Here is a 27929-nt window from a genome sequence, read left to right as displayed (position 1 = left end):
AAGGACAAGGACTTTGTGCGTATTTTAGATTAAAAACAATTGACTTAAGTATTGCATTATTTTAATTGTGTAAATATAAAAGCATTTGGGTTACATATCATAGTACAGTAATAGCCCATCCAAATTGGCTCGTCTAATTGTGTATTATCTAATATAGTCTATTTCTTTAACAAAGGAATACTGAGAATATATCTGGTATACTTATATTGAAAAGAAATTACTGAACCGTGCAATTGAAATTTGGTGTAGTGGAAGCTTAAACCAGTGGAGACGAACATAGAATACTTTTTATCCATGTCCGAGTACGGAAACAAGTTCCTAAAGCTAGTTACAAGTAGATATTGTCATGGATATTGCTTTCATGACTACAATTTTACATGAGTAAAACCTAATAATAGCAGTAGTCAAATAATACCAATTACAATTTACGACGAGCCTATTGTGGGTGTTCCTATTTGAATACTTTTTAAAGATACATGCATTTGTCCTTATACATACATTAAATAACATTTTTTTATTCTCAGGTTCTCCGTCACCATAAAACACAGTAGGAATAATTTAATAGTATAAGTCATAATATGTTAATCCCACAACCATAGATTTATATTATTTTAGAATAACTTCATTTTAAAGTTATAATTAATCACAATGTTTTCAACGTTCTAACGCAAGAGGGCTCTCTGGCGAGGTGTAAAGCTTAGTCTAAAAGAGCTCCCAAACAAAACTGCGATGCGAAGCGTCACCGATGATTGCACTGTTGTTATTGTTAAATAAATATAAATGAAAAAGAAGATTCTGAGTTCATCCATTTCTTACAATTATGAACTCTGATGGGAACTATTTTACTCAAAAGTATGATATTTGAGTAGGAGAGCGAAAGTAAAAAGTACCTAATCAATAACCAAACGCTACGTGCTTGGTTGCATAGCATTTGTCACGTACCAGCATGGCACGAACTATAATTTTAAGTTCATGTCAGAACACAAATAACAGTCTTTTTAAATAAAGTAGTTAAAATACGACTCCGTGATATAATAATTTCAAAATGCATTTTGGCAGTTTTCGATTTTTGTGTTTGGGGATGAAATGGGATTTCGTACCTTGGTTTAGTTAAGTTACTGAAAGCTGCTTATTAGCTTAGCTGTTATTCGATGATTTTTGATTACTCCAGGGCCTGTTTCATATTCAATGTGACAAATGGAAACGGAAATCACCCTTAATATTTGTTGCCCATGCTTTCTCTGTATCTAAAATCAAGTGAGATGGTATTTTTAAAGGTATTTTGAACATCACTTTGTTCTGTTCTTAGTTTAGTAGTTTAGAAGTGTAGTTTCAGCCACAGATGTACAATAGTAGACAGATCGGTAATCGACTGATTTTAGTGAAGCCAAAAATGAAATAATTCAGTTGAGTGACTCTTTCATGAGTATTTATGGTTATTTAACCACTTTTGAAATATCGCGGTTTTTTGTTGATAAAGCGTGCGTTTGATATATACTGGGCCACTACAAGCTCTCAGTCTTCGTCTTTTGGAGTCTGTTATCTGTTACGAATTGCCAATCTTTCAAACATTACTGGAATCCTAAAATTGGTTTCAGCACTGGTACATAAATCCCACTTCAAAAACCCCGTAGGTACAAAGTATGTACCTATATCTACAGATATACAAAAATTTAAAGTTTCGAGGTGACATTCTTAGCTAATACGTCATGCATATCTTGAAGGGACTGTTCCAAAGCATTCCTATATTTATCACAATCAGTGTCTGGATGTTTGACGAATGCGGCAGTGGCGAAGTTTATATCGTTGTCTCTGGGGTTGTAACAGGTTGCATATCCGTCCGGCACTAAAGGTCCATAACACATGAATCCGTCACATTTGCAAGCCACCTGGAATAAAATTGGCTTTTGAGAAAACTAGTTTGTGTAGAAGAGTAATAAACCAGAGATTTTTTAAATCGTAGATACGCGCTGCTCTGCTGTCCACATTAAGGTCTTGGACAGCACTTATGTTTGTGTGCGCGCGACACTGTACCGATTCTCTACGGCTTACGGTCAGTTACATATGTGACACGCTGATAAATAGAGAATTCTGTACTTATGCATGAAATGTGATTCGCTTGGATTCGATTGTTTCTTGGAAGTACCTATTATGGGAACATATCTGATTGACACAAAGGTATTTTTAAATGTTTATATATATTTAGCTAATTTAGCGAACTAATGTGTAACAATGTGCATTGCTCATGTCGGGAAGGGCGGTTGACCCACATATGTATATCTTTACAAACTTTCGCACTTATATTGTTGCTATAGTAGGTATTACTCTTACCTGACTAGTTGAAATCCTCATGTGAGCACTCTTAGTAAAGCCTGGATCAGAATATAATTTTGGTATTTCCACGCCATTTTCGATGGCAGTTAATTTTAATCCGAGTAAATGTCTATCAACGCCGAAGCCCTGAAGTGCCTGTTTCAACAATAACATACATTGATTATAATCAAAATTAACTAGGGATTAACAAAATGGGGTTCTAGAAATAAATACGTGATTAATGTAATTTTGTAAAAATATTGCATGACCATAATATTTTTAACGAAATTATTTATATTATGGTCAGTACGGTCATGCAATATTTAGTTAAAAATATTAGGGTACGGTGTACAACGGCTACATACCTGCACTGTGTAATTTTTGTGAGAATTGATAGCACTTTTTAATGCAGAAATTTTGTCTTTCGGGCTTGTTTGAGGATTTAACATCTTTTTTGCAAACTCTATGGATTCAATCGAGCAAGACCGTATTGTTTCTGTCCGTCCTCCTACATACATTCTCGTTGCTGCAGATTCGTAATGAGCCCCAGGTACACTATGTAACCTGAAAAGAAAATAGCGACATTGGATTATCTAAGTTATGTACATTATGCGTATTTCATATTTCAATAGAATTTATATATTATGTGGCACGTTGTCACTGAAGCTTTCATTTAGGTAGGTACTAATGTTACAGCACATACAAACTTTCAGATGATGAAATCCTGACTTTACGCTCTGCAAAACCAAACATCACAAATTGGACCTGTATTATAATAATCAAGATTCTCACCTGTAGAAGGCTAGTTGCATAGCCATCTGAAGATAGCTGTCTGGACTTAATTTTTGAGTCTTAATGAAGTTTTTACCGTACTTGTCGTACTGGAAACAGTTCAATTGTAAGTTTTGAACTAAGCTGAAACATTGAAATATCGACATCAATCATTTTAATCTGCCAATCAAGTGACCTGTTGTGACCACAAAAAATGTTACAAATGACCTGACCCAGTGCAAGATGATTATTAATGTAAACCTCACCTGTCTAAATTATTTCTGGCTTTTTCTATCATACTATTGACCTCTGCATTCACATTAAATTTCAACAGTGTAGGTTGTTTGGGACTCGATGAAGTCGTTTTGGATGCTTTATTTTCTTCACTAAAATATAAATTGTACATTATATTCACATTACATGTGCTCTACATTTTAAAAAGCGAGACAGTTACTTACATAAACTTAATAATGAAATCCGTTAAAACTGCTATAGGCTGGCCTTCCGCCGGCGAATGTTCATAGGTTAGCCCCGTCACTCCGTCAGCGCCGACTATGAACTAAAAATTAGTTCTTATTATAAAAGGAACACAGAATTAAATGCAAATTATTCGCACGGAATTGCAAAAGAAAAACCTTGAACCTTTCCTCAAAAATAGTCATGTTTCAGCCAAGTATTTGATTGCGGAACTAATAGACGGACCTAGATACATTCGTAGGTATCGTATGTATTCGAATTCCTCTGAAATGGCGAGGCTTTGGAAATATCGCCAAGAAAAATGGTTCAAATGTCAGTGGCCAAGGAAACTGCGCAATAACTGATAGTTTCAAAGCCGTTTTAAGGACGACTCACAAAACATTGTAGTGATACTAAAATGGGTAGGTAAGTATATAACCTGTACAGTTTTGTCGAACCAACGGTTACCACCGTTGCTGGTAGAGCCTCCACCGTGTATTGTCTGTGCTCCAGCTAGGTTTCTCCGAGTATTTGCATCCTTACACTTCCACAAATCAACAGCCCCGTCTAAGCAGAGAACAACCAAACTTTTCTCTATGTCTGCTAAGGATTCCCGGTTTGTTTTATCTGAAACAAAGGTAATAATCATTAATGTTAGATTTCAAATCTAATAAATTAGTTCAACCATTTTAACAGTTTTTTTTCTTAAAGTACTACTTCAGAAATTAATTTGTTTTATTTTTTTAGTTCAAAACTTTTTTCCTATAAAGTCTATTAAAGTTCTACATTTGAGTTTATGTTTTAACTATTATACAAAAGTTATAGTTATAAGCAGTTATTATACAAAAGTAAGTTCCGAAAACACAAATATTAAAAAAATATAGATCCGGAGCGACGGCCAGGTTGACCATCCGCCCCCCCCCAAAGCTGGCACTGGACGTAACTACCTACAAAAACCAACCGAGTCAATAGGATTACCTTCAGCAAGGAGTTGGTATGCTCGTGCCCATGAATCGCGATTTTCAGATGTAAGTATCCCAATGCCCTCATTAGTTGGTGTCTTAGAAAGATCAATCACTTTTTTCAGTTGTTGGACAATTTGGTTTTCATTCAGTATCAAATTGTCTTCTCCCGTGAGGTCTACATGAAAGATCTGAAATAGAATTAGGTAAGTGGGTAATGTCATCTAATAAAATAAATGATGCAACAATTTCAGGATTACAATAAAGAGTCAAACAACAATATTTTTAAACAATACCTGGTTTGATTAAGGCTCGAGTTCACTGGGTCTTTCTATTGGTGAAAAAGCACTCGCAATCACCGCTATGGATGCAGCGTGAGGGGGAAATGTTTTTGGGTTTAATAATTTATTTTTTTTATCGTATTTACAAGTGTAGGTACCTACAAGCACCCAATACAAGCGAGCAATGGATAAGATGAAAATTATACATATAATAATGGTGGCCAGGTAAGATGACCTTTTTTGAATATTAAGAATTATTATATGTATAGACTAGATATTAAGTAAAACAAAAATCAATAAGATCAAATTATATGTAATAATGGGCGTCCACGGCCACGGCGCGCCATCACTGGCTGATCTTTTGATATGAGAACAGCCGTCGCGGCAGGAACATGAAGCCACATTAGATGCTGCAGGCCTTAGATCTATAAATCTTTACAGCAGTATTATTTTTAATAGTGTAACGTGGCCATATATTATTATTTTTGAGATGTTGAAAGCTTGTGAAAACAGGTCTTTCCGACAAGGTCAACTTCATTAATGAAACCGTGCTCACGGTATCAAATTTTATTCTGTATTCTCAAGTAACAAAGTTGTAAGTATTTTAGATATATTTATATCACAGACTAACGGTACTTATGGTATTCCAGTAAGTTGCAAAACGAACTCATACTAAAAATGTAAAAAGATGATGACGCAATGCATTTTTTACTGGAAATTGATCACAATACGATATTGAAAGCATTACCGGCTGATTTTTCTAATTAACTTAGATACCGGATTTTAAATCCTTCGATATTAGGTACTTCATCATCAAAAACTTTCGATATTCCGTTCATCGGGATTCAGAACAATCGCAGTCACGAGGAGGCGGTATCATCATAATTCTGGGGCCCGATTCTCCTAATTTTACTTAAGCGACCTTCGATTGACGTTCGACTCGATTCGACTGAGATCCAATCCCAACTCGATTACGATTGAAGCGTATGTGGCATTCCGCTATTTTTTCTTTGAAATAAACTTTTTTATCCTTTTCTGTCATTCAATAATGAATCATTTTGTCTGCAAATGATTTACGATTGCAAAATGATTGTACAGCAAACTACCGTATAGACTAAAATCATCAAAATAGCAGACCAATCGCACACCAATCAAATGTCAATCGAATACTATTGGTCTTTTATTAGTAGCAGAATGCCCGATATGGTTAAAACTGCTATTGCGATCATATTGCGATTCGATTTCTACTCGATTTTGACATTATTAACTTAGGAGAATCGGGCCCCCGGTCTGGGTGAACCGATTTTGATGTTTTTTTTTTTTCGAAAGCTGGTGGTTGTCGTTTAGTCCCATAAAATTGGGAAACGTTGATGATGAACCTACGTATTTTTGTGTTAGTAAGGTCTTTTCACAATAATGGGTTGCGACTACCACTGCACATTGTGCACTGTGGGTATTATAAATATGTATTATGTATTGGATTCAAAAGCTGAAAAGCATAAAATTGAATGTGACCGTTTGTTTCCTAAATAAAATAAAATTGATGAGTAAAAATAATTGAAGAACCTTACGTGATTGTTATGGATAACTGTAACGTGCTTGCTGTTGGTGTTAAAAGATAGCTTGTCTCGTTTCGGGTGCGGTATTCTACATGTTCCAAATATTTTCTTATATTGTGCCATATCCAATGGACTTTTTCCCATCATGTCAACCGGAATGTGGTCGCTAAAAATAAAAACAAAATAAATAGACATTCCGGTAATCTTTGAAAGTATTTTACGTTTCTCATTAAATTAATTTGTATTCGCCGCGACCGGTTTTAATCTTTTCTGTCTTATTCTGTAATATTTCAAAACTTGATGGCAGTTCGAAACTACACCATTCGTTTAAGTATACCTACCTAAAATTTGTTTCTGCGCAGCGACTCGCGCAAACTCTCATCATCATCTCTCGAGCCTTTTCTCAATATGTTGGGTAGGCTTCCAGTCAAACCGGATGCAGCTAATTACCAGTGCCTACCTGAACTGCCTGCCTATCTGACCGCCTCAACCCAGGTACGCGGGCAACCCAATAGCCCTTAATAAGCTTGGTGTCAGATTAACTGCCTTCTGACCACCCTTAAGCACGTACCAGTTGAACTCCGAAACAGTCATTGGTGTCCAAGATATACTTTGTAAGTGTATACAAAAAATATTGAAAACTTACATTGGTTAGTACCAATGTAAGTCTGACCTGGAATTGAACCCATACTCATACTTAAACACAATGCTCTGTGCCAATGGTAATGGTGGTTCGGATAATCGCACTTTGCTGCGCAGATATCATTTTCAACTACATATATGTATAAGCATTAGCGGGTGCCGGAAGCACAGTGCAATCTCTCGCGCAATATATAAAAATTTTCAACTTACTTATCTATGAGAGACTTGTACTCCAAAGCAGCCAGTAATGTTTTGGCAGCATAATGTAATTGATCGTCCTGTGTTTCAAACTTCCTAAAAGGAAAAACTAGACCAGGGCTAGAATACACAACAACGGGATCACGGTATTCCAAATAAGCAGTGTTTAACCACCAATCCTCCAGCCAGTTTAGGTGTTCCTGGGATCTCTTTTCTAACAAAACCTGTAAAATAAGGGAATACCAAATAATATTAAACTGGGTAAAACATGACAAAGTGATCTTACAATAATCTGTTTTTTTTTTAATCCAGGCTAGATCACAAACACAAATATACCCATGTGCTGCCGTACACCAAGGAAGACAATTATACTCACTTGTAATTGTTGTCCTGACCCTCTCTCAAAATCTTTAACGAGCGAGGTTGTCCTTGCAAATTCTTCATCGTTTAGAAAGGGTCTAACAGTGAGTAAATACTTCGCCAACGTATCGGAGAGTTTGGGTACTGGTAATCTTGGCAACTTCTGAACATTGCCATTCGATTTAGCAGCGGTATAATTGCAAGACAATTTAATAGATGCGACATATGGCTCTAATATATAACCTTTAGGTCCACACTGAAAATTTACAATATTGTTAAATCATTTATATTTACCTACATAATATATAGTTGTGTACCTAATGAATATAAAATAAGAATCATAATTTTCAAATTCTTCGGAATCAACCTCGGTGTAAGAAAATTTTTCATGGTAACAACGCTTTAGTTCCGGTCTAACCTTACATCACGTACCTACATGCCTCAGATTTTTGGTGATCGGTCAGTGACTGACAACATTTTGTAACTTTAATGGACTGTTACTCCCAGACTATTGATTATTTTTTTCAGTAATTAATTTGGAGTGTAACCTTGTCTAAAATTCTTAGTCAACGCATATAAAGTCACTTAAATATTGATTTAAACTAAAAAATAATTCCAACAGAACTTGGCTTCTATGATATCTTTTTATTTTTTACGATGGAAAGATTGCATAGAGACACTTGAATTTTTTTATGTTATGTTTCTTGTGAGCAAATAACTGACCTGTAAGACTGAATCTAAATGGGTGCTAATTAAACCGGCTTCTTTTTAATATCATTATTCGCTCCCAAAAATGTATGTTGCCTTCTAAATTACTAAGTCAGCCACAATTAATAAAGCGTCGAGCATCTAAATAATACTATCTTGGCCACGAGTTATCTTCCACTCTAAATACAACTCAGCATGATGGTTATTTTTTTGCATCTAAATTTGTAGCATGCATTCTAACAGCAAGCTTCTTAAATACTATTAAGTGACATCATAAAAATATTTATTTAGCTTCTAATTTTTTAACTCGGCGTTTTTTGTTTAAAATATAACACATCCCATATTAATTGACCCAGCATGGAAGTAAGCATGCAACATGCAGCAAGCATGGCTTCTGTCACGGCTCCGGCGCTGCGGGGCTCCGGCGGTCCCATGCCTCGCCCCTCCGCGCCTACGCGGTTTTGAATTGCACTCTAGGGGTAGGGCAGACAAGACTACGTGGAGTTGGTTTTGCAGCGATTCGATTTCGTCACTAACTTCAATTTTTAATACAATGTTTTTTAATTGAAGGTTATAAATGGCAATATGCTAAATAAAATGAATCCAAATTAAATTATACCATCAAAAAAAAACGAGCCAAGAAAAACGTTGATCTTGTTTTCTTGGCTCGTTTTTGTAAAAATGAGGCCGAGTTAGTAAATTAGATGACAATGTATAAATAAGAAGGACAAGTTACAATAATTGATGATCTTTTATTGAAGCTTTCTAGTAGATGGCGTTGTAAAAAAGACGAATTAGTTTATTAGAGGCTATGTCATTTCCTCGTTGCTTAGTTATAAAATTAGAAGTTTAATTATGTGTCCAATAAATAATTTTGTGGCTACACTTATTATTTCCCAATCTAAATTACCGTCAAAAGACATTGGTGTTAAATTTTGTAACACATTCATATTTTATTATTATTAAATTGTCATCTGCTCAAAAGGATCAGGATTTTTTTTAATAGTTAAAAGGTCTCTAAAAACTGAATTAATAAACTATCCGTCACTTGTGGATTGTTTCATGTGGGGAACGAACGCATTTACATTTTGCGTACAGCTAAAAAAGTGTTTATATTAGTTTTTTAGCAAATTTTCATGGATAACCCTTGGTAAATTGAAATATAGGCATATAAGTACACATAACACTTAAACTTAAGTTATCTACTAAAGAAAACAAAATAAAATTCTATTCTCCTGCCCAATTATTTTTGGGGTCGACGCAATATGTTTACTCCTTCTAAACTCGCCTATACATCACATGTTTTCTATACATGGTGCAAAAGGTTTAGGCAAATATTTTAAAGTCGGACGACTGTCTGACACCAACCCTCTTTGGGAATGCTGTAATGATGATTTACCCGTCACCGTGCTTCAGATGCGGATGTTATGTAATGTTATTAAGCGTTTATTTAGGGAATATAAAGGAAGTCCTATTCAAATCCGGCACCGTCACATAAAAATAAACTAAAGTTAAGAATAAAAAAATCATCCGCATCGCGCATGGGAGCGAGAATCGTACCCAGAGTCTATCGAGGAAAATTAGCAGGCGCTTAGTGGAGTCCTGGAGTCCACTTCTGACCAAAGAGTTAGCCTATATTATGTAGAAAAGACTACAGCCAAAGAATTTGCGTTGTCATTAAATATTTAACACTATGATGATAGTCATCATCATCATCATCATCATCATCATCATCTCAGCCATAGGACGTCCACTGCTGAACATAGGCCTCCCCCTTTGATCTCCACAGATACTATGATGACAGTGCTTTCAATCAATTCAAGTAAACTGACTTTAATTATTATTCAATATGTAGAAATACGGACATATCTCGGAAACTAATTTGCAAAAATATTTCAGTGTCAGATATTGAGGAAGGCTTTTAATTAGCTACTTTTTATACGCGTGCGCGAAATAGTTCCCACAGGACGCGGCTGAAACCAGCGGTGGAAACTAGTATACTTATAAAGTTGAACCGTATTTAAAACGATTTCGGCCGACCTGGAAATCGAACCCGAGACGCCATGCACTGACGTCGCGCTATGCGACTGCAAGACCAACGAGCCTAGCAATATAGCCTATTGATAAACAACTTTTAAAACAAAAAGGTGAAGCTAAGTTTGTCTGGAAAACCTTTTAGTTCCAAACACAGAAAATATACTATTTACTAAAATAAATTAGGCTGTTATAATGTATCAAGGCATGAGGAACAACAACGGGTACTGGGACAATGATGATGTATCAAACACAAGCAGCTAAGTCGAGGGCAAAAGCTAGTGATGTAATTAATATTGAATACCTATCTTTAAATACTATAAAATAAAGAGGAAACTTTTTCTTCTTCTAAAGTCATTCATTTCATTTCTTTAAATTGTTTTCTTTTTTTTTTGTACTCTAAACGCTCTGAAACTACTGAACCGATGATGAAAAATTCTTTCAATGTTGGGTAGCAACGCTGCCCCGAGTAACATACGGCTATAATTTGTCCGGGTACGAGAAGATGTAAAAAGTAACACAACACTTAAGCAAGAGCTTAATGGAGTCCACTCGGGATTAAAGGGCTGGGGCAGTGGCGGATTTACCAATAGGCCAAGTAGGCCAGTGCCTAGAGCGGCAGATTTAGAGGGGCGGCAAATTTAGCTATTTTTTTACAGGTTTTTTTTATAATTATACGAGTACACAATCCATTTATAAATAAACGATTAATAAGCGCACTGTAATATATACTTAAACTTATGTAATCATGAATTTTAAAATATTCAAATATCGTTTTAATAAAAATAAATTTAATACTTAAATAAATTTCGCTCGCAGCTTTTTCATAATTTCTGGTTTATTCTGCGCTCTGTGAGTCCTCAATCTATTAAAAAGTTAAAGCACCGAAGTAGCAAAAACAACTGACGCTCTACGCTAACGATTTCTAAGCTGTTTAGGAGGTGGAGGACTTTTGTGTCCCAAAAACTCAAAAAATTTCGCGCTCGCTGTGCTCGCAGCTGTTTCACTTTACACTGTTTTTTTTCAAACTTGTTTGAGTATTTTAGTGTTCCAAGACTCAAAAATTTCGCACAATTTGACAATGACTTTTTTCTAATGTCTTTAGGTATCATTGCGTCCCAAAATTCAAAAATTTCGCGCTCGCTACGCTCGCGGCTTCTTCTCTTTGCAGTGGTTTATTCACACTTGTTTTGGTACTTTTGTGTCCCAAAACTAAAAAAGCTCAAGCTTATTAGCTAGTCCGCCCCCTATATCACCCGATGCTACGCTGCCACCGATCATAGCACCCGAACGAATAAACCGATTTCAATTTAGTTTTCTTTTTTGTATTACAGGTGTTTTACGGGCGAGTGTTCTTAGACATGTTTGATGAAAATCGATCGACCCGTTTAAAATTTACAGATGTTAGATATACGCTTTAAAGTCGCTGTCAAATTAAACTCTTCGGTACATAGAGGGTTGCAAAAATAATCTAGTAGGTAACTGACAGAAAAATCATTAAGTTCACAATCATTAGGGGCGGCAAAAATTGAATGGCCTACTAGCGGCAAATTTGTAAATCCGCCACTGGGCTGGGGCGTAAACTTCGGTCAAAGAATATGTATTTTGAGTACGATTCCCGCTGATAGCGATGTGGTTGAATTTTTTTATGCTTTTTTATTTGTGAATAGTAAAAAAATTAAATGTAAATACAATAGACCTTAATTAAGAACAGAAAAGAAACACAATGAAAACACCACGAATACTTACAACTCTATTAATACTGCGCAACATGGTATTTTTATCCTGAAAGAATAATTCGTTACTTAAACAGAATAAGGGTGCATGCACATAGACAGCCCGTTTTACAGGTCCGTTTTTAAACATACACTTACATGCAAAAATATCGACCCACCCACATATTGTTTCCTCCAGACAACGATATGTTTTTATATATTACTGGCCGGTTTCCCGCGGTTTCACCCGCGTCCCGTGGTAACTACTGCCCGCACCGGGATAAAATATAGCCTATGTTACTCGTGGCTAATGTAGCTTTCGAATGGTGAAAGAATTTTTAAAAACGGTCCAGTAGTTTTTGAGCCTATTCATTACAACCAAACAAACAAAGTTTTCCTCTTTATAATATTAGTATAGATTATTTTAAAATTTACATGAGACAAGCAAAAACTTATAATGTCATTTGAAGGTATGTTTCATAAACATTTATTTATGGCTACGCTCCAATAAACGGGATATTGTTGATGATATTGACTCGTTTATTCGGACCCTCATTTCAGATTTTTAATAACGCAATCTCAGTCACATTGAATTGTGTCAAAAGCTATTTAATTGGTTATTGTAGTGATTCAGTGACCATGTCTTTAGTTTTACTGTTTTTTCATACCCCCATCTCCGAAAAAAAACCGGCCTAGTGCGAGTCGGACCCACGCACGAAGGGTTCCGTACCATTATTTATAAAACGGACAAAAAAATCACGTCTGTTGTATGGAAGCCCCCCAAAATATTTATTTAATTCTAGTTTTCAGTATTTGTTATTATAGCGGCAACAAAAATACATCATCTGTGAAAATTTTAGCTCTCTAACTATCACGGTTCATGAGATACAGCCTGGTGACGGACGGACGGAGAGAGGAGCGAAAACAAGAGCGTCCCGTTTTAAGCAAATTGAATTTCGAATTTCATGTGGACTGTTTGTGAATATCATGGCTGAGTTCCAAGTTAATCTCAGCATGCTGGCCAGTGTTCGTGACTACACAAATCCACGCCATATTGTACTGGAGTGCCACGGTGAAACCGTGAAATGTGATGTTCTGGAGCCAGTGCAGTACAGAACATTACTATTTGACATAGATATATATTGTGTGCCAGTCACAAACAATGTTTGTGTTGCAAACAAGTATATGTATGAATATAAAACTCTGAACAGTATAAAACCTCACACTGTCTGTGACAGGTTGTAAAGTTGTTGAAACACATGCCCACCCCTAAATGTAATGTATCAGTTGCATGGAAAGAGTTAACAAAGTGATGTCATACTCCGCTAATGGTTTGTCTAGTGCAATTCAAAATTCAAACCCAATTAAAAAGAAAAATTATACAATAAAAGATAGGCAGGTAGTGAAGGGTCATCCCTTGCTGGCTTGTTATGGCAGGTCCACATCCACAGCCCCACATTAAAAAGTAAATATTAAAATAAATATGAATAAGGTGCATTTTGGAAGGAAGCTGCTGTCAGCAAATGTAGTAACTTCATGAAAGCCGTGTCCGCTGCATGTGCTGTGATCCAATCAATCAATATATATACCCGTATCAATATAGTGTATATTTATCATCAGGTTTAATTAGTAATTAGGTAATAATAAGTTTTACATTAAATGTATGTATATTTTAGCCAACCATTAGTTTAAGTAGGTAAATTAAAAATTATCTATACCTACTAATAAGAGATTAGAGAGAGATATATAAAGAGGATTTTTTTTTGTTTGTTTATAATGGATTAACTCAAAAACTACAGGACCGTTTAAAAAATCTATCACTGTTAGAAAGCTATATTTTCCGCGAATTAAATGGAATATATATTCTATGCCGGTGCGAGCAGTAGTTCCCATGGGACGCGAGTGAAACCGCGGAAAAACGGCAAATTTTAGAAATAAAAACAAATATATGACCAAATTAGGACTATTTATATCAATATTTCTTAGTACTTATTATATTTATGATATTTCGTATGAATAAACTTATAAGCAGTTACATTTCTACAAAATAAAAATTCAAATAGAAACGATACCCAACAGCCGAAACCCTGACCCCGAAACTTAAGTTTAAAAATTATAAAAAAACCTTGTAAAAACTACGTTTAAAATACTCTTCGATCTTAAGTTCAATATCTGTACGTAATACAATAAATAAACTTACTGCACAATCCTCCTGATAGCGAGATTCCTGTACTTTGACACTCTCGAACATCTGTCTACGTAACTGTATACTATCTAACTAACTACAAGTGCAAAGTACTGACCAGACTGACAACAAACAATGCAGAGACTAGTGCCTACGTGGTAATCCTAAAGGAAACGTGAATATTATGATTATGGCACAGGCAACTATATAGTATATTATGCAGAGTAATATGAGTCTGGCTGACCGGTTTTTGTGTAACTGCAGCACTGTGTGTATCAAACTACAGACGTGATAGCAACAGATAGGATATTTAAATTGAACGGGATTAGTTCCACTTTGTCAGTTACGGCGTTGCGATCGCGTAGCAATCGTGCAACGTTGCAGCTGGTTGCAGCTCTCCATTTAACATGTTATCGATATCAAGGATTTGATGTTGTCCTTTATCGATTTGCCCTTGAACAGAGAAGACATTTTTCAAATTATTAGGCAAAAAAAAAAAATAAGCGAGATAAATAATCATTATTTATTCGAGTCAGTAAAATGACATTTCCAGTGTTGCAGGGTTTTAGTCCCAAATAAATAGTAATGTGAATAATCCATTGACATATGGAATAATCGAGATTTTAAAAACAAGAATTAAAAGAAAAAAAAGAAAATCCCTTGAACGGGAGGTTTTCTTTCTGAGATTTAAAGAAAATGTTTCCATGAGAGTGACATATGCCGTTGCACGTACTACATTAGTGAGCTTTTGCCAAGTTAAAAAAAACATTACCCCAAGCCATTTGAGCCGAGACCCAAGAAATTCTGATTTCGACATTGTTTTCAAAATCTCTCGGGACATTCGGATAATAATTTGATTGACTTCTTTTCTCCTTTTATTAATCCCTATTTTCTATTTTTAAATAATTGTTGATTACAGGTACGTTCCGTTATACGACCAGGAAAATTTTAAGCTCCCAGTACATATTGGCCTGTGTTGGGCCAAACTTTGCAATGCACAAATGTAGGGAGGCCACGATCAAAAGATGTTTACACATTGGCGCGTGGCTCATTGCTGCCTGGCAAACCACGTGCGATGGACATCGAAGTAATTAAGCCTGTGGCTATTTCATTGTATACTACACTAATATATGTATATTTATATTATACTACACTACTATATTTACTACCATATTTATTTTTACACGCAACACAATAGTGTACCTACTATCCTCCTCAGCGGCCGGTGACGAACTAAACATTGGCCGAATGTGTAAACACGACACGCCACGCTGGGCCACGATTCCTTTGATGTGTGCCCAAAAAACCGACAACTCGCCGAACATTGACAAATGTCCGCCAACGTACACCAATTCCCCGTGTGTGTACACATTGGTGATGGCGTGTATTGGCCACGCTTGGGCCAATGTGTCCTGGGGGCTTTGCATTCAGTACCAAGGTCGGCGCCATCTAGGCATCAGCTAGGAAAAGAATTTAAAAAATAAAAAGAAGATGGGAAGGTCCCTAATATTGTGAGGTACCATCCCTGACCTGACTGAGGGCTGGGAAAATCAACTTCCCAATTACTGACCCATCCTCCTAGAGATAGTGTGGTGGGATGAATAGCTCTGCAGAGTTATACGGAATAATTTTATTAGGACGTCAATATCTTCTGTAGAGCGAGCGTGCCTTCTAGCTGTGGGCGAATGGGAGTCGGGTCTATGGTTTCTGGCACTTTTGCTTGTATTTAGGTGCTCCGTGCTGCTCTTCTCGCATATCTCACTATCTAAAAAATTGCGCGCTCGTTCCGCTCGCGCTTTCATTAATTTCCTAGGTACGCACTGTTGCCTTGCTTTATTAATCCAATAGGTAACTTACAAAACCAAATGGCAGCAACTTTAGCTTATCAATATTAGTAACTTTAAACATATTATCAAAATTAAATTATCTGTATAGTTATCAGCATGGATATTGAGCTCTTGGCGGAAGAGTGGGGATCGTTTTGCGCACTGTACACTTAAGGCAATAAACCAATAAATCACTTCTGCGCAGGTGAAGGCTGAAGGTCAGAGCTCAATATCCTTGCTGATGATTATATCCACCCTTGCTGGGTGTATGGTACACCTTTTTAAATTGAAGCAGGGCTGTAGTGCAAGTGCGGCTTACCCAAAAAAAATTGGTGTTGTGGTTGTGGCTCAGTTTCACCCATCTAGTGCAGCCTTTAGGATAAAGAATAAAGATTGTTTTTCTATATCAATGAAAAGTCATCTTCGTTAAAATTGGTTTAATTTGCTTACTAGTTTTTTTGAGAGGAATGTTCCCATTCAAATAATACTAACTGACATACAAAGGAAAGCATAATTGAGAGAAAAATGTACACTGTTATATCTATTAACGTAACACAGTAATAATCATCCTAAGTAAATCAGAAATGAATGTTCCTGCCTAGTTGGTAGATCTTATAATTATTATGTTCTAAAATGTTACTTTTGGAATGAAACTACATTAAATGCAAACACAAGGGTCCTCGAACAAGTATTTATACATGTACTGATAGTATGGTATACAATAAAACATATTTAACAATATAGCAAAATACGTTACACATCGGAATTTACTTGAATACAATAGCTGAAAATTATTTTCTCTTACTTAGTAGGAGTTTCTTAATCAATCATAATATATACCACTTTTAAGACATGTCACATTATGATAGCAATGGCATCCCAAATAAAGAGTACCACTTTAACATTCAGTTTTTCATCATCAATGATGACACTCATATTTTCTTTACAAATTGATGATATGATGTAATGGACAATTAAACATCATCTAATGTAGGTAGCCAGAATGCCATGTTAGTGCAGGCAGACGCAAGCATCATGAATTTAGGGTTGAATTGTACACATTGTATTGGGGCTGGATGATCACCATTCAAGACGCACACTTTATAGCCTGTATCAGCATTCCAAACATGAACTCTTCCATCTGTTGAGCCACTAAAAATATATTGTGAATCTGGACTAAATGATGCTTCTATAGGTATGCCTTTATTGTTAAGATGTCCTGTAAAAGTCTGCAATGGTGTGCCATGATATGCATCTACTAATCTTATGATGGACCCGTTAGTACTGATCAACATTGTTTTTCCATCACGGGAAAATTTTAATCCAGTCCAGTCACATTCCTTTTCCTGATTAAGTTTAAAAGTGACAAATGGACCTTTGTCAAATGACCTTAAATCATATAATTTTATACTTTCTGAATTGACTCCAGCTGCAAATATTAGTCCTTCTGGATCATAAGCTGCTACAGGTCTTCCTGACAAGTGCATTAACCCTTGACAATTAGGAGAACGCAAGTCCCATAAGCGCAGTGTTTTGTCTAATGATCCAGACAAAAAAGTGTCTTCAACTGGTGACAAACATAGTGTCACTACTTTTTTTGTATGTCCAGGAAAATACCTTATATATTTGTTATCGTGAAGTGATAAATATCTAATTGTGTCGTCAACTTTCGTCGAACTGTGGATTGCAGTGTTCTTGGCATGTGTGAAATGAATTAGATCAACACCATACTTTTTACTGTTTACTGTTATCATCTGTGTGCCTTTTTCACAGTCATATATAACGATTTGATCATCTTCGCTGCAAGATATCAATGTTTCACCGCTTGGCGAAAAGTCTATACTGTTTATCTTGTCTGTGTTTTCTCGAAACACTTTAGCCACTTTAAAACTTCGAACGACTGGGTCTACTAATTTCATCATTTGTGATAGTTTCGGATAAAAATTTGCGCCCAAAAGTATTCTTGTGAGTTATCAACACAACACCTTATTCAAAAATGTAATTTGTATTATGGATCCATGAATGAACCGCACAGATTTGTATCAAATTCTTCTTTCGGCAGACTACTTCGCGTAGTCATTCCATGGTAAAGAACCTAAAAGGCTCAATATTTTGTAATAAGACTTTCTACTATTCTCAAGTGAAAAATAAAGCGGACTTTCAGCTAATGAATGCCGGCCACCATCTTTAATTGAAATAAATGGGAGGAACTATGGTGGAACTAACATGGAACCATAGACATAATATTAGTAAACAGGACTGCGCATATAAACCCAAAAAACGAGCCGAGTGAAATAGTTAGTACAGAGGCTGTCTGTCCCTTTCTAATAGGGTGACTATGAGATTAAGCTATGTGAGACAAATCCGAATTTGATAAGATTATTAAACGCAGATTGGGATTGAAGTTTTAACTTACGCAGTTTGTGACCTTAAGATACTTATAAAGGCTTTTAATAATTAGCGGGAATTAGCAGTATAAAAGCAGGAAGATTCGAAGTGAAGACTGTTTTTTTGTATTTCTACTTCATGCATAGACTGCTGAGCCATTTATGTCGCCTTTCTTCATTTTTTGGGAAGCTATAACAATAGTACAACAGTTTTAAAATCCATCACCCATATTTTCATTCATTACAAGAATTCATGGGCACCCTAGTTGTTTGGTTTACGAAAATGTTATTATTAGCTAACCTGTGGAACGATATATTGCAACCACCATAGGATTCACTTTTACAAGTATAAACGCAACACTTTTTCACCATTTAAGTAGTTTAAATTGATTTAATACAAAAAATATAAACAAAATTTTAAATGCTGATTACGCGCCAAGAAAATAAAAAAAAGCAAAATAAAAATTTATGTTGTTTATGTTTTAATAATAAATACGAATAAATTAATGCGATTGTTATTAATTTGTTGACTTACAATTGTTAAAATAAGATACAAATTTTATGTGATTCAATTGTTTTTTGGGAAGACAAAACTTTTGATCACAACATTTTTTTATGCTGGCAAGGTGTTAGAAAGAGACAAATAGCCTCCGTTCGAACTATCCCTCTCGGCTCGGATTTGCCTCTGTGTATTATGCAACCAATTTAGTACCTTATTGCGTTAGAATAGAGTTCATTTTCGTAAATATATATTTTGAGCGTGCGCAATCTTGTTTAGTAATAATTTATATCTATGCATGGAACTAACTTCCTTTAGTTTTAGTGATACCAGTAAAAAAAATACTGCCAACTACAAAAATCCATACATGTGCGACTTTAAAACACGTCTTATAAAAAAGAAAAGCTTTATTTAAACGCTCTAATAAGAAGATGCTTTTACTATTGTATATAATGAGGAGATTATAAGTTGATAGCAAAAATAAACAAAAAAATATTTTCTTCTTTTTAGACCGCTCAAATAAAAGCTTTATTTTTTTTAAGTTTTATTTGCTATTAATTGATGAACGATTACTCATATTGTAACCATGGAATTAGTAAGTACTACGTACGTAATTCCATGAACCCATATTGTAAAAGTGCATTAGAAAAACAACTACTCCGCCATCTTGGATGGTCCGCCATATTGGATTTAGAATGACATCATATAGCATAGCGTCACCTAAACTTAACGTGCATACAAAATTTCAGCTCAATCAGTTTACGATATCTACTTGAAAATTTAGTTCAAAGAATCCACCCCCGTACCATACATATACACAAAGTAAGTTAAATAAAAACTTTTAATTTTAAAAGACATTCTTAATGCGCCTACTTTCTTCAAATGTATTATTAACTAGGTGTCCCACGCGGTTTCACAAGCGTTCCTAGGGGTTTACTTCTTGTATTTTATGCTATTTATGCTGGCACATTGAGAGCAGTTACGTCGGCACTCGTTGTTTGGTGTACTCATGTAAGTTATGCTGCTCTGATACGTATGAATTACTTTCATCGTTATATTGTGATTTGTATATACTCAAGTGATTTATGCTCTCCTGGTATGTCCTTTACTTTTCAGTTCAGTCGCATTCTGTAAGCTGGCTTTTGATGAACCACCCGGGGAAACTTCTTTCCGTACCCGGATAGCGTAGCTCATGCGTAGAGAGCGTAGCTCGTAACAGTGAAAGAATCATTCAAATCGGTTCAGTAATTCTGGAGCCTATTCGCGTCAAACATACAAATAATCAATAAAATCTTTATGTTAGCTTCGATAGATAATTAAAATATGTGTAACAATGTAGATTTACTCGGATTTAAATTCATCTGTAGGTAAGCCCCAGTATGCCTGCATTTATACTAGTAGAGAGGAGCGTGCGGCTGCAAGTCTTGAAATTTATTGGATAAGAAAAGAATAAGAATATTTTATTTGTACGATACACGGGGTACATAGATGTTACATTGGTTATATGTTCTGCATGTTTCGCCGTAGCATCGGCATACAAAAATAAATAAAAAAGGTAATTATGTATATAACAATGTAGGTAAAATACCAGCGAAAGCATTTGTGTCACCTTTGTGTCGCGTCTGCGATTTTAAAATCTATGACAATGACAACTTGTCACAATATGTCGACAGATAATGTATGCTAACTTTGTATGGACGTTATTGCCTATCGTTAGAATATGTGCGAATGAAGCACGTATACGGGTATCAAGTGGACTTGATCGTCTCTGGGACCCATTAGATTTTTCGCGTCAGGGGTTTTATTTATATAGCAACACTAAAGCACAGCGCACATTGTCATGTCATGTAAAAAAACTCATTTTGGAAACAAAATGGACGGTGTTTAAATGGCGTTTCTCGTGTTTGTTAGTGATGTGAGATATTATGCTTAATTGGGCATACAGTCTTCATATACAGAAGTCAAATAATAAAAACCATCTAAACCGTTATATAATTCTGCAAACCGTGACCATTTTTCATTGATAATTATATGGACCTACATTTTTGGAGTATGGTATCCATTTTGTGAACAACTTGTTGTGTGGCGTTTAAAGTAAGTGAGTACAATACTTTGAGTTAATTTATTTGCTGGATACATCAATAGAGTTTATTATTTTTATAATTCATCGAATTTTAGAGGTATATTGTCGTATTTTGATAAAAATGTCATCAACGTGTAATAGTCATTTATTAATTTTGCCAATGTTCTGCAGTATCGAAGTGTTGGTTAAATCAAGAGTTCGGATTGATTAAATACCGTATACATACACATAGTGTTATCTAAACTGATACGACCCTTTGCTGTTGTTTATGTTGATGGACTGGTTGCTGGTGTCTATAGAAAGACTTATTTTCTTATTTCAAATTTCATTCATATAGCTTCATTTGTGGACTTTCATCATTAAAATTAACAATAGAAAGTTATTACATACTTTGTACTTATTTTTATTGAACTGTATACTTATCTTTACTTAGAAAATGTGATAGGGTTTAGTACCTATGTCTGTTATAATAATATGTACATCACACATCTTTACAACTAAGTATTTCCAGGGTCTGACATGTTTTTTTTTATTTGTTCATGTATTTAATTAAAAATATGGTATTAAATGTGATGAAAAAAAAAATGGCAGGTGATATTCTTGTAGTTTCTGATTCTTTCTAAAGATGTTTTAAGACTATGCACAGCAGCCCGTTAAATAAATTCTTTAAAATCTGTTTCTGCACAAATAAGTACCCCAGAAATCAATAGACATGGTAACCTAAGTATTCTCTTAGAATCCCATAATATAACTTTGTATTGAAATTGATTAGTTTAGTGAAACTGATTTTATATAATTCATTTTTCTTTCGAGCAATCTAAGTTTGGATTTTCTCTAGCAACTCATCACTTTCTACATTGTATGGAGATTGCTGTATAACTGAACGGGAGAAGTTGTACTGCTATATGTTAATAGTGAAGTCATAAGCGTATAGCTTTTCCCCTTGGTTATACAAGCCAACACCATCACCAGAAGTCATTGGGGAAGAGAAATCTGGAAGAATATGTATAATATGAAGATATAAATCTAGTGTAAATATATAATAGTTGATAATATGTATGAGTTTATGTGAATTTATACAAAAGTATGAAGTTAGGTACATTATTTCTGTAAGTTTTAGTAGCAATTATGTACCATGTCCAATGCAAATCTGGTCTGAATCAATCAAGAAAGAGCTTAAATAAGCTACTGCTAAAATAATGATTCAAATTGTTGTATTTACATTGATTTCTGCTGCCTTTTCATACAAAGAAGTAACATGAATTTATCCCTAGTTAAGTGCATCAAATGGAGTATAGATACTTAATAATTATAAGAAAGTTCACACTTGATAGTCAAAGCAAAATCAAACAAGAAATGAAATTGCACCAGTGTTGGCAAGCCAGGTTTGTCATCCCTAGATTTGTCAATGGGCCTAAGGGAAGACATTTCTGAGGATGAATTCAATAACTTCACTTGTTTTGTGATAGTTTTCAATACTACTTAAATTCCTATAGAATTATTTTTTTATTTAAAAAATATCAATCCTACATGTTATTCTTACATAAACCTAGCCTGACACAAAAATTTTTCTATGCATTGTGTGTAATTGGTTTATACAAAAATTATGTTAACTTACTGTACTATCAAGAAAGATATATACTTACCTACATTTAAATCAACCGAATATGATTAAAGGCACTGCAAAAAGCAATAAACAAAAACAATGGATTAAAAAAAAAAAACAGCCGGCTAACATTTGGACTTTTTAGAAAGCTCTTGTAATGAACATTTACTGTGCATTCATAAAAGTGTCTTTTTCTTATGATTTTGATACTATTAATTTTTTTATTACATTAAGTTACATGGGGGAGTGGTCCACTGTTTTCACATGTGATATGCAAGCACACATTGGAATTTTGGAACTTCAGACATCCAATGAATGGGTTAAAATTTTGTAAAGAAAGAAATCTATACTTCTATACTAATATTATAAAAAGGAAAACTTTGTTTGTTTGTTTGGTTGTAATGGATAAACTCAAAAACTACTGGACCGATTTTAAATATTCTTTCACCATTAGAGAGTATATTATATTATCTGCGAATAACATAGGCTATATTTTATCCCGGTGCGGGCAGTAGCTCCCACGGGACGCGGGTGAAACCGCGGGATAACGGCTAGTATTTTATAAAGTTTTTTCCTGATTTTATGATTAATTGCGATATTTATAGCTATTTTTCCATGTATGAATTCAGTGTAAGTACATAAATAACTTTACCTGACTCCCAAACTTTGGTTTTAAAGGCTTAAGTCCATTTTAAATTTTATTAATATAGATGGTCGTCATTTGAGCCCTCCGCCGTTAATGATGTCCACTACTGGACAAAGGCCTCCCGCTGAGTTCGGCTCTTTGCTTGGTCTTTAGTACCCCCATCCACTGTTTACGGCTGCGTCGGCGAGACCGCCGCACATATAGTGGGGGCCTACCCACGCTTCGTCTGTCGGATTGTGGTCGCCACTCGAGAACTTTTTGCCCCATCGGCTTTGCAATTCTTCAGGCTATATCAGAGATTTTGTTTTTTTTTTTTGCAGTCCTCAATTATTTTTCGACCTCGTAGAGAAACTCATAGCATAGCCCTCTATATTACTCTTTGAGGGACTGAAAACCTTATAAAGTCTCAGCAATCACATTTCATTTCTGTGCAATAAGTCATCACTGGCAACACACATTGGTCATAGATCTTCGTCTTTAGACACTGCGGTATTGAGGATGAGAAGATTTTGAACCAACCTCTTGTATGAGTGTGTGGGTCCGGTTCCAGGTCAGGCAAGTACCAATGGAACTTTTCTCAGTTTGCATGAACTTAAGTATATCTTGGGCACCAAAGTGTTTCGAAGGGCCGGTTAAACTATTTTTCCCGATTCATTTAACATCCTTTGCAGTAGCGGTCGTTACGGTTAGTAAGAAGCTAGCTGACACCAGTCTTATCAAGGTGTATTGGGTTGTCCTGTTGACTGGTTTGAGGTGGTCAGATAGGCAGTCGCGCCTTGTAAAACACTGGTCAGCTGCAGACTGGAAGCCGATCCCAACATAGTTAGGAAAAAGTTCTGGAGATGATGACATATTTTATTACCCTGGACAGATTCAGGCAAATAAAAAGAATTATCAAAATTACCACCGAAACCCCCACTTACATAACCCTATGCTACAAACCTTTCGGAATCCGAATTTTGTGGGAGGCTGGAAGACTACAGCTTGAAGATATGCTGATATATGGCTTAGCTATGATATGGGTCTGAAAATATTGGTATAAAGTTGACCCACACAATTTTGTTGTTGCTGAATATAACGTTCGCCTTCCATTATAAAACTCGGAAGTTCTTTCGTTGCGGTGTGAAACTAATTCTAATAATTCACAAAATAATCATTAGTTATTGAAACTGTCTTGGATATGAATTAAATTGTCTAACTAGCGTCTGCCCGCGACGTGGTCCGCGTTAAACTCGAATTTACTGAACAAAAGCGATCATAACTTCACTTACTTACATATATTAGGCGGAAAGGGAGTGTGTCTATCTATAGTTTACATGTTCACGCTCTAACTGCTGAACCGATTCTGATAAATCTTGGCAGTAATATAGCTACCACCCAAAACAAAAATGTGAAAGACTGCCAAGTTCGATAATATGGGAATGCTTCGCCTATAAAAGAAGTGAGATCTGAATAAGTACCAAGTTCCATACACATACCTCAGTTAAAAATAGTTACTTTTTAATGATGTTACTTGGCAAGTTTTCATACACCTTGTTATAAACCTACTAAACGCAATGAATCAAGTATTTAATTTTCTATTAAAACTTGCCAAGTAATCATCATTAAAAAGTAACTATTTTTAACTGAGGTATGTGTATGGAACTTGGTACTTATTCAGATCTCACTTCTTTTATAGGCGAAGCATTCCCATATTATCGAACTTGGCAGTCTTTCACATTTTTGTTTTGGGTGGGATTTCATTTATTTTTGTAAGGTTGTTTATTTTATTTTTTTCTTATGATGAAGTTAGTTAAAGAAATGTCTCATTTATACTATTTTTTAGATTTTTTAATATGCACTATGTTTCTTACAAAGAAATGAACTAGATTAACTAAATGGACTAAAGGAGATGGCCAAAAAAACACCCAGAGTCGACAGGAACTTCATATGTATGATTGGATTCAGTATAATTTGTGGATTTTAAAAAGTATTTCAAAACATCTAAAAACCATGGGGTTCTCTTTTTATAACGTTTTTTCGATCAAGATTTTAGTTCACAAAAAAGTTTACTTTTACTGTTTGATGTTCGTTAGAAGTTGAATGCAGACTCGTGATTGGACCGTTTTACATTGCTAAGTCATTTGTTATATTTGACAATGTCACATGGCGCGATTTTCAAAGACAATTTCTCCAAAAACATTTCATAGCCAGTTGTGAAGGTTGCATGTAACTGCAGAAACCTCTCCAAGTAGGTAAGGTCTTTGCTTAACCGTATCTGGAGTGGTTAAATACAAGACCTTTTAATCACCAGGCCAACTCTGAAACTATGGGGTTGTTACTAGTGGCTTGTATAATGTTAGTTTACTTTGCTTTTTTATGTCCCTTGATGTTAATAATCTTTAAAATCAACATATATTCAACATAACCTATTTTTGCGATAATATGAAATAGCTCCTATACCCCATGGATTTCAGTCTGGATTTTTTGGCACCATCAAAGGTCTATCATAAAGAACCTATTGGTAACCATTTCATTGCTGTCGATTCTGGGTTTTTTTTCTATGAAAATTTGGCCATCTCCTTTACCAACTGACTGACATGACATGTTATCATATATTATGTTCGTGGATCAAAGTTACACATTCGTTATTTTCGAAAGTGATTCACACTTGGCCGTTTTCAGATTTTTACTTTACTTTGACTAAATACAAACCTTTGTACCATTCGAAGATATATTATATAAATATAGATAAATTTAGTTCATTTTAGTTCCTTAGGGGTATAAATTTACACCGGGTATAAAACACCTTCATTATTTTGAAACCGACTCACACTTGGCCATTTTCAGATTTTTCCCTTTACCTTGACATAAAGACCTACCTCCATGCCAAATTTCAAGTCAATACGACCATTGGAAGTGGTCTAGGTTTTTGATGAGTGAGTCAGTGAATCAGTGAATCAGTCAGTGAGTGTATAGTAAAAATAGCGATTTTCTGACGTCAATATCTCAAGACCTACAATAGGTATATTAATGAAATTTTGTATTTTAGATAAGTGAGGGGGTCTCAACAGATACTAGAAATTTGATATGCGTAAATAAAATAGATTTTGAGTTACAGGGGGGTCGAATTTGGCCCGAAATGGTTCGTGTAATATAACCCACGGCCGGTGTGTCGCTTTTTTTGCTCGAACTTGGCGGACACACTGCCGTGTGTCTAGATTAGAACGTATAGGAAGGCACTTTGGAATTTTTTGAAGTTCTAAAGAGAAACAACTGTAATATCAATTTACGATTTGTCTAACTAACAAAGTTGGTTAATTTGTCTTCGGTATTTTGAAAAAAAAAAACTTCCATAGCCTTGATACCTACATAGCCATCTTCGATGAATGCACCAGCACTAAGAGATTTTTGCTAGGTAGTTCCAGAGATTGGCGGCAACAAATGTAACTATCTATTCTATACATATAATAAAATGATAGGAAAGTCAAAACTGTACATTGAATATTTTTTTTAAAGAATACTTGGGGGGTGATCCATGATCGATTCTGAACCCAAATATGTAGTTTTTAGAATTTTTGTCTGTATGTCTGTTTATCTGTATGTTTGTCCCGGATAATCTCAAAAAGTACTGCATGGATTTAAATCAAATTTTGCATGACTATTACCTGGAGGCCGGTTCAACACATAGGCTATATATTATCACGCTATCACCCACAGGGGTTGAGCAATGAACGATTAAATAATCGAAATTGGAAATTCTATATTGCCCACGCAGACGAAGTCGCGGGCAACAGCTAGTTAGTAATATATATACCTAGCGCATTTTAGCTTTTAATTCAAAGGTTATTAAAAAAAAGTTAAAATATCATGATTCTCCCTCGCATTGTCCTTAAAAAATTAATCACAACGCCATCTATGGATATGGAGTTGAGCTGTTAAGAGTAATTCATTAGTTCTGTATGATTGAATTGCTAGTAGGTAATTGACTTGCGTGTGTTGTGATAATTTCAAATTGTATAATTATTATGAAAATATTATAACGATGCATGGAATTATCGATGGTTTTAAATTAATTAATTAGAATATCCTAGGATGTCGTTAGGAAAAAAATCATGTCATGCAGAGTGTTGCTTGTTTTCTTTCCCATAATATTATGTACTATGTTTTGTCATGACGCACTTCCCTTGTTTGGGGGCAAAGTGCGCCTGGTCAGACTGTTTTGAAATTTCGTGTTAAAAATCACTAATTTGCTGGCAGATTCAAAACACGTTCAAAACCTCACAGATCCCCATACTACCAGGGCAAGCGTCATTCGTCAACTCAACCATGAGTACTATTGCATCAAAGTCAACTAACTACGCAAAAAGTATGGAGCACTTTGCCCCACTCAGCTTAACAAGGAATCCCAAAGACTTGAGAATGGATTCTGGACTAGATAAATGCTGAAAACTTAATGTTTTCTACATACTACCTACAAGGTAAGGTTGTATGGGGGTCACTATTCAACAGAAGCTGTGAAAGATCTGTAGAAATGCACTCTTTTTATGCAGGAAAGTCTCTCTTCCCGAATTTCACGTAGGTGCCCGACTTAAGCTAAATTTGAGTTTTAATGTATGTTTCAAAAGGTTTTAAAGACTTTTATGTTACTAGCATCAATAGGGTTAGTCAAGCATGTGTAAGACTGTAGCAGCGCGAATTAAGTAGCCCAAAGTACAC

General features: G+C 35.2%; 3 protein-coding genes across 9 annotated transcripts in view; 1 reads left to right on the top strand and 2 right to left on the bottom strand.

Moving 5' to 3' along the window:
• Positions 1 to 44: 44 nt before the first annotated feature.
• LOC110375431 (carnitine O-acetyltransferase) lies at positions 45 to 14499 on the bottom strand. 3 transcript variants are annotated; one of them, XM_049835803.2, is made up of 13 exons: positions 14200 to 14498; positions 12034 to 12069; positions 7559 to 7798; positions 7195 to 7406; positions 6355 to 6508; positions 4519 to 4693; positions 3980 to 4167; positions 3543 to 3643; positions 3351 to 3470; positions 3106 to 3228; positions 2679 to 2877; positions 2332 to 2469; positions 45 to 1889 (listed from the first exon to the last, which is right to left on the bottom strand). In XM_049835803.2, exons 1-13 carry the CDS (start codon positions 14248 to 14250, stop codon positions 1674 to 1676), a joined length of 1953 nt encoding a protein of 650 aa, XP_049691760.2. In that variant the 5' UTR covers positions 14251 to 14498; the 3' UTR covers positions 45 to 1673. The 3 variants fall into 3 exon arrangements, with proteins under 3 accessions (XP_049691760.2, XP_049691759.2, XP_049691761.2); XM_049835802.2 differs by lacking the exon at positions 14200 to 14498 and adding an exon at positions 12159 to 12177; XM_049835804.2 differs by lacking the exon at positions 12034 to 12069 and having other exon boundaries at positions 14200 to 14499.
• Positions 14500 to 16432: 1933 nt separating this feature from the next.
• On the bottom strand, positions 16433 to 18237 carry LOC110375463 (WD repeat-containing protein 82). The gene has a single exon (XM_021333571.3). It carries the CDS (start codon positions 17930 to 17932, stop codon positions 16985 to 16987), a length of 948 nt encoding a protein of 315 aa, XP_021189246.1. The 5' UTR covers positions 17933 to 18237; the 3' UTR covers positions 16433 to 16984.
• Positions 18238 to 20729: 2492 nt separating this feature from the next.
• Kis (kismet) overlaps positions 20730 to 27929 on the top strand; it is a 34943-nt gene continuing 27743 nt past the window's right edge. For 4 of the 5 annotated variants that reach the window (XM_049835795.2, XM_049835796.2, XM_021333612.3 and 1 more), the window contains exon 1: positions 20730 to 20994. The gene's annotated coding sequence lies outside the window, so the exon portion shown is untranslated. The remainder of the gene's footprint in view (positions 20995 to 27929) is intronic. The other variant, XM_049835794.2, reaches the window with a different exon arrangement.

The sequence above is a fragment of the Helicoverpa armigera genome, chromosome 6, assembly GCF_030705265.1.
Source record: "Helicoverpa armigera isolate CAAS_96S chromosome 6, ASM3070526v1, whole genome shotgun sequence".
Classification (NCBI taxonomy): Eukaryota; Metazoa; Arthropoda; class Insecta; order Lepidoptera; family Noctuidae; genus Helicoverpa; species Helicoverpa armigera.
The sequence above is the reverse complement of the archived record's forward strand: the minus strand, read 5'-3'. Positions and strand labels throughout refer to the sequence as shown.

Bases quoted from the DNA above. Each gene is read 5' to 3' on its own strand.
- LOC110375431 (XM_049835803.2), bottom strand. From the start codon at position 14,250: ATGTTCGAGAGTGTCAAAGTACAGGAATCTCGCTATCAGGAGGATTGT. The intron at 6,509-7,194 runs GTAAGTTGAAAA...TTTTATTTTTAG, and splicing joins TACAAGTCTCTCATAGATAA to CGACCACATTCCGGTTGACA. The intron at 3,644-3,979 runs GTTATATACTTA...ACTAATTTTTAG, and splicing joins GGTTCGACAAAACTGTACAG to TTCATAGTCGGCGCTGACGG.
- LOC110375463 (XM_021333571.3), bottom strand. From the start codon at position 17,932: ATGATGAAATTAGTAGACCCAGTCGTTCGAAGTTTTAAAGTGGCTAAA.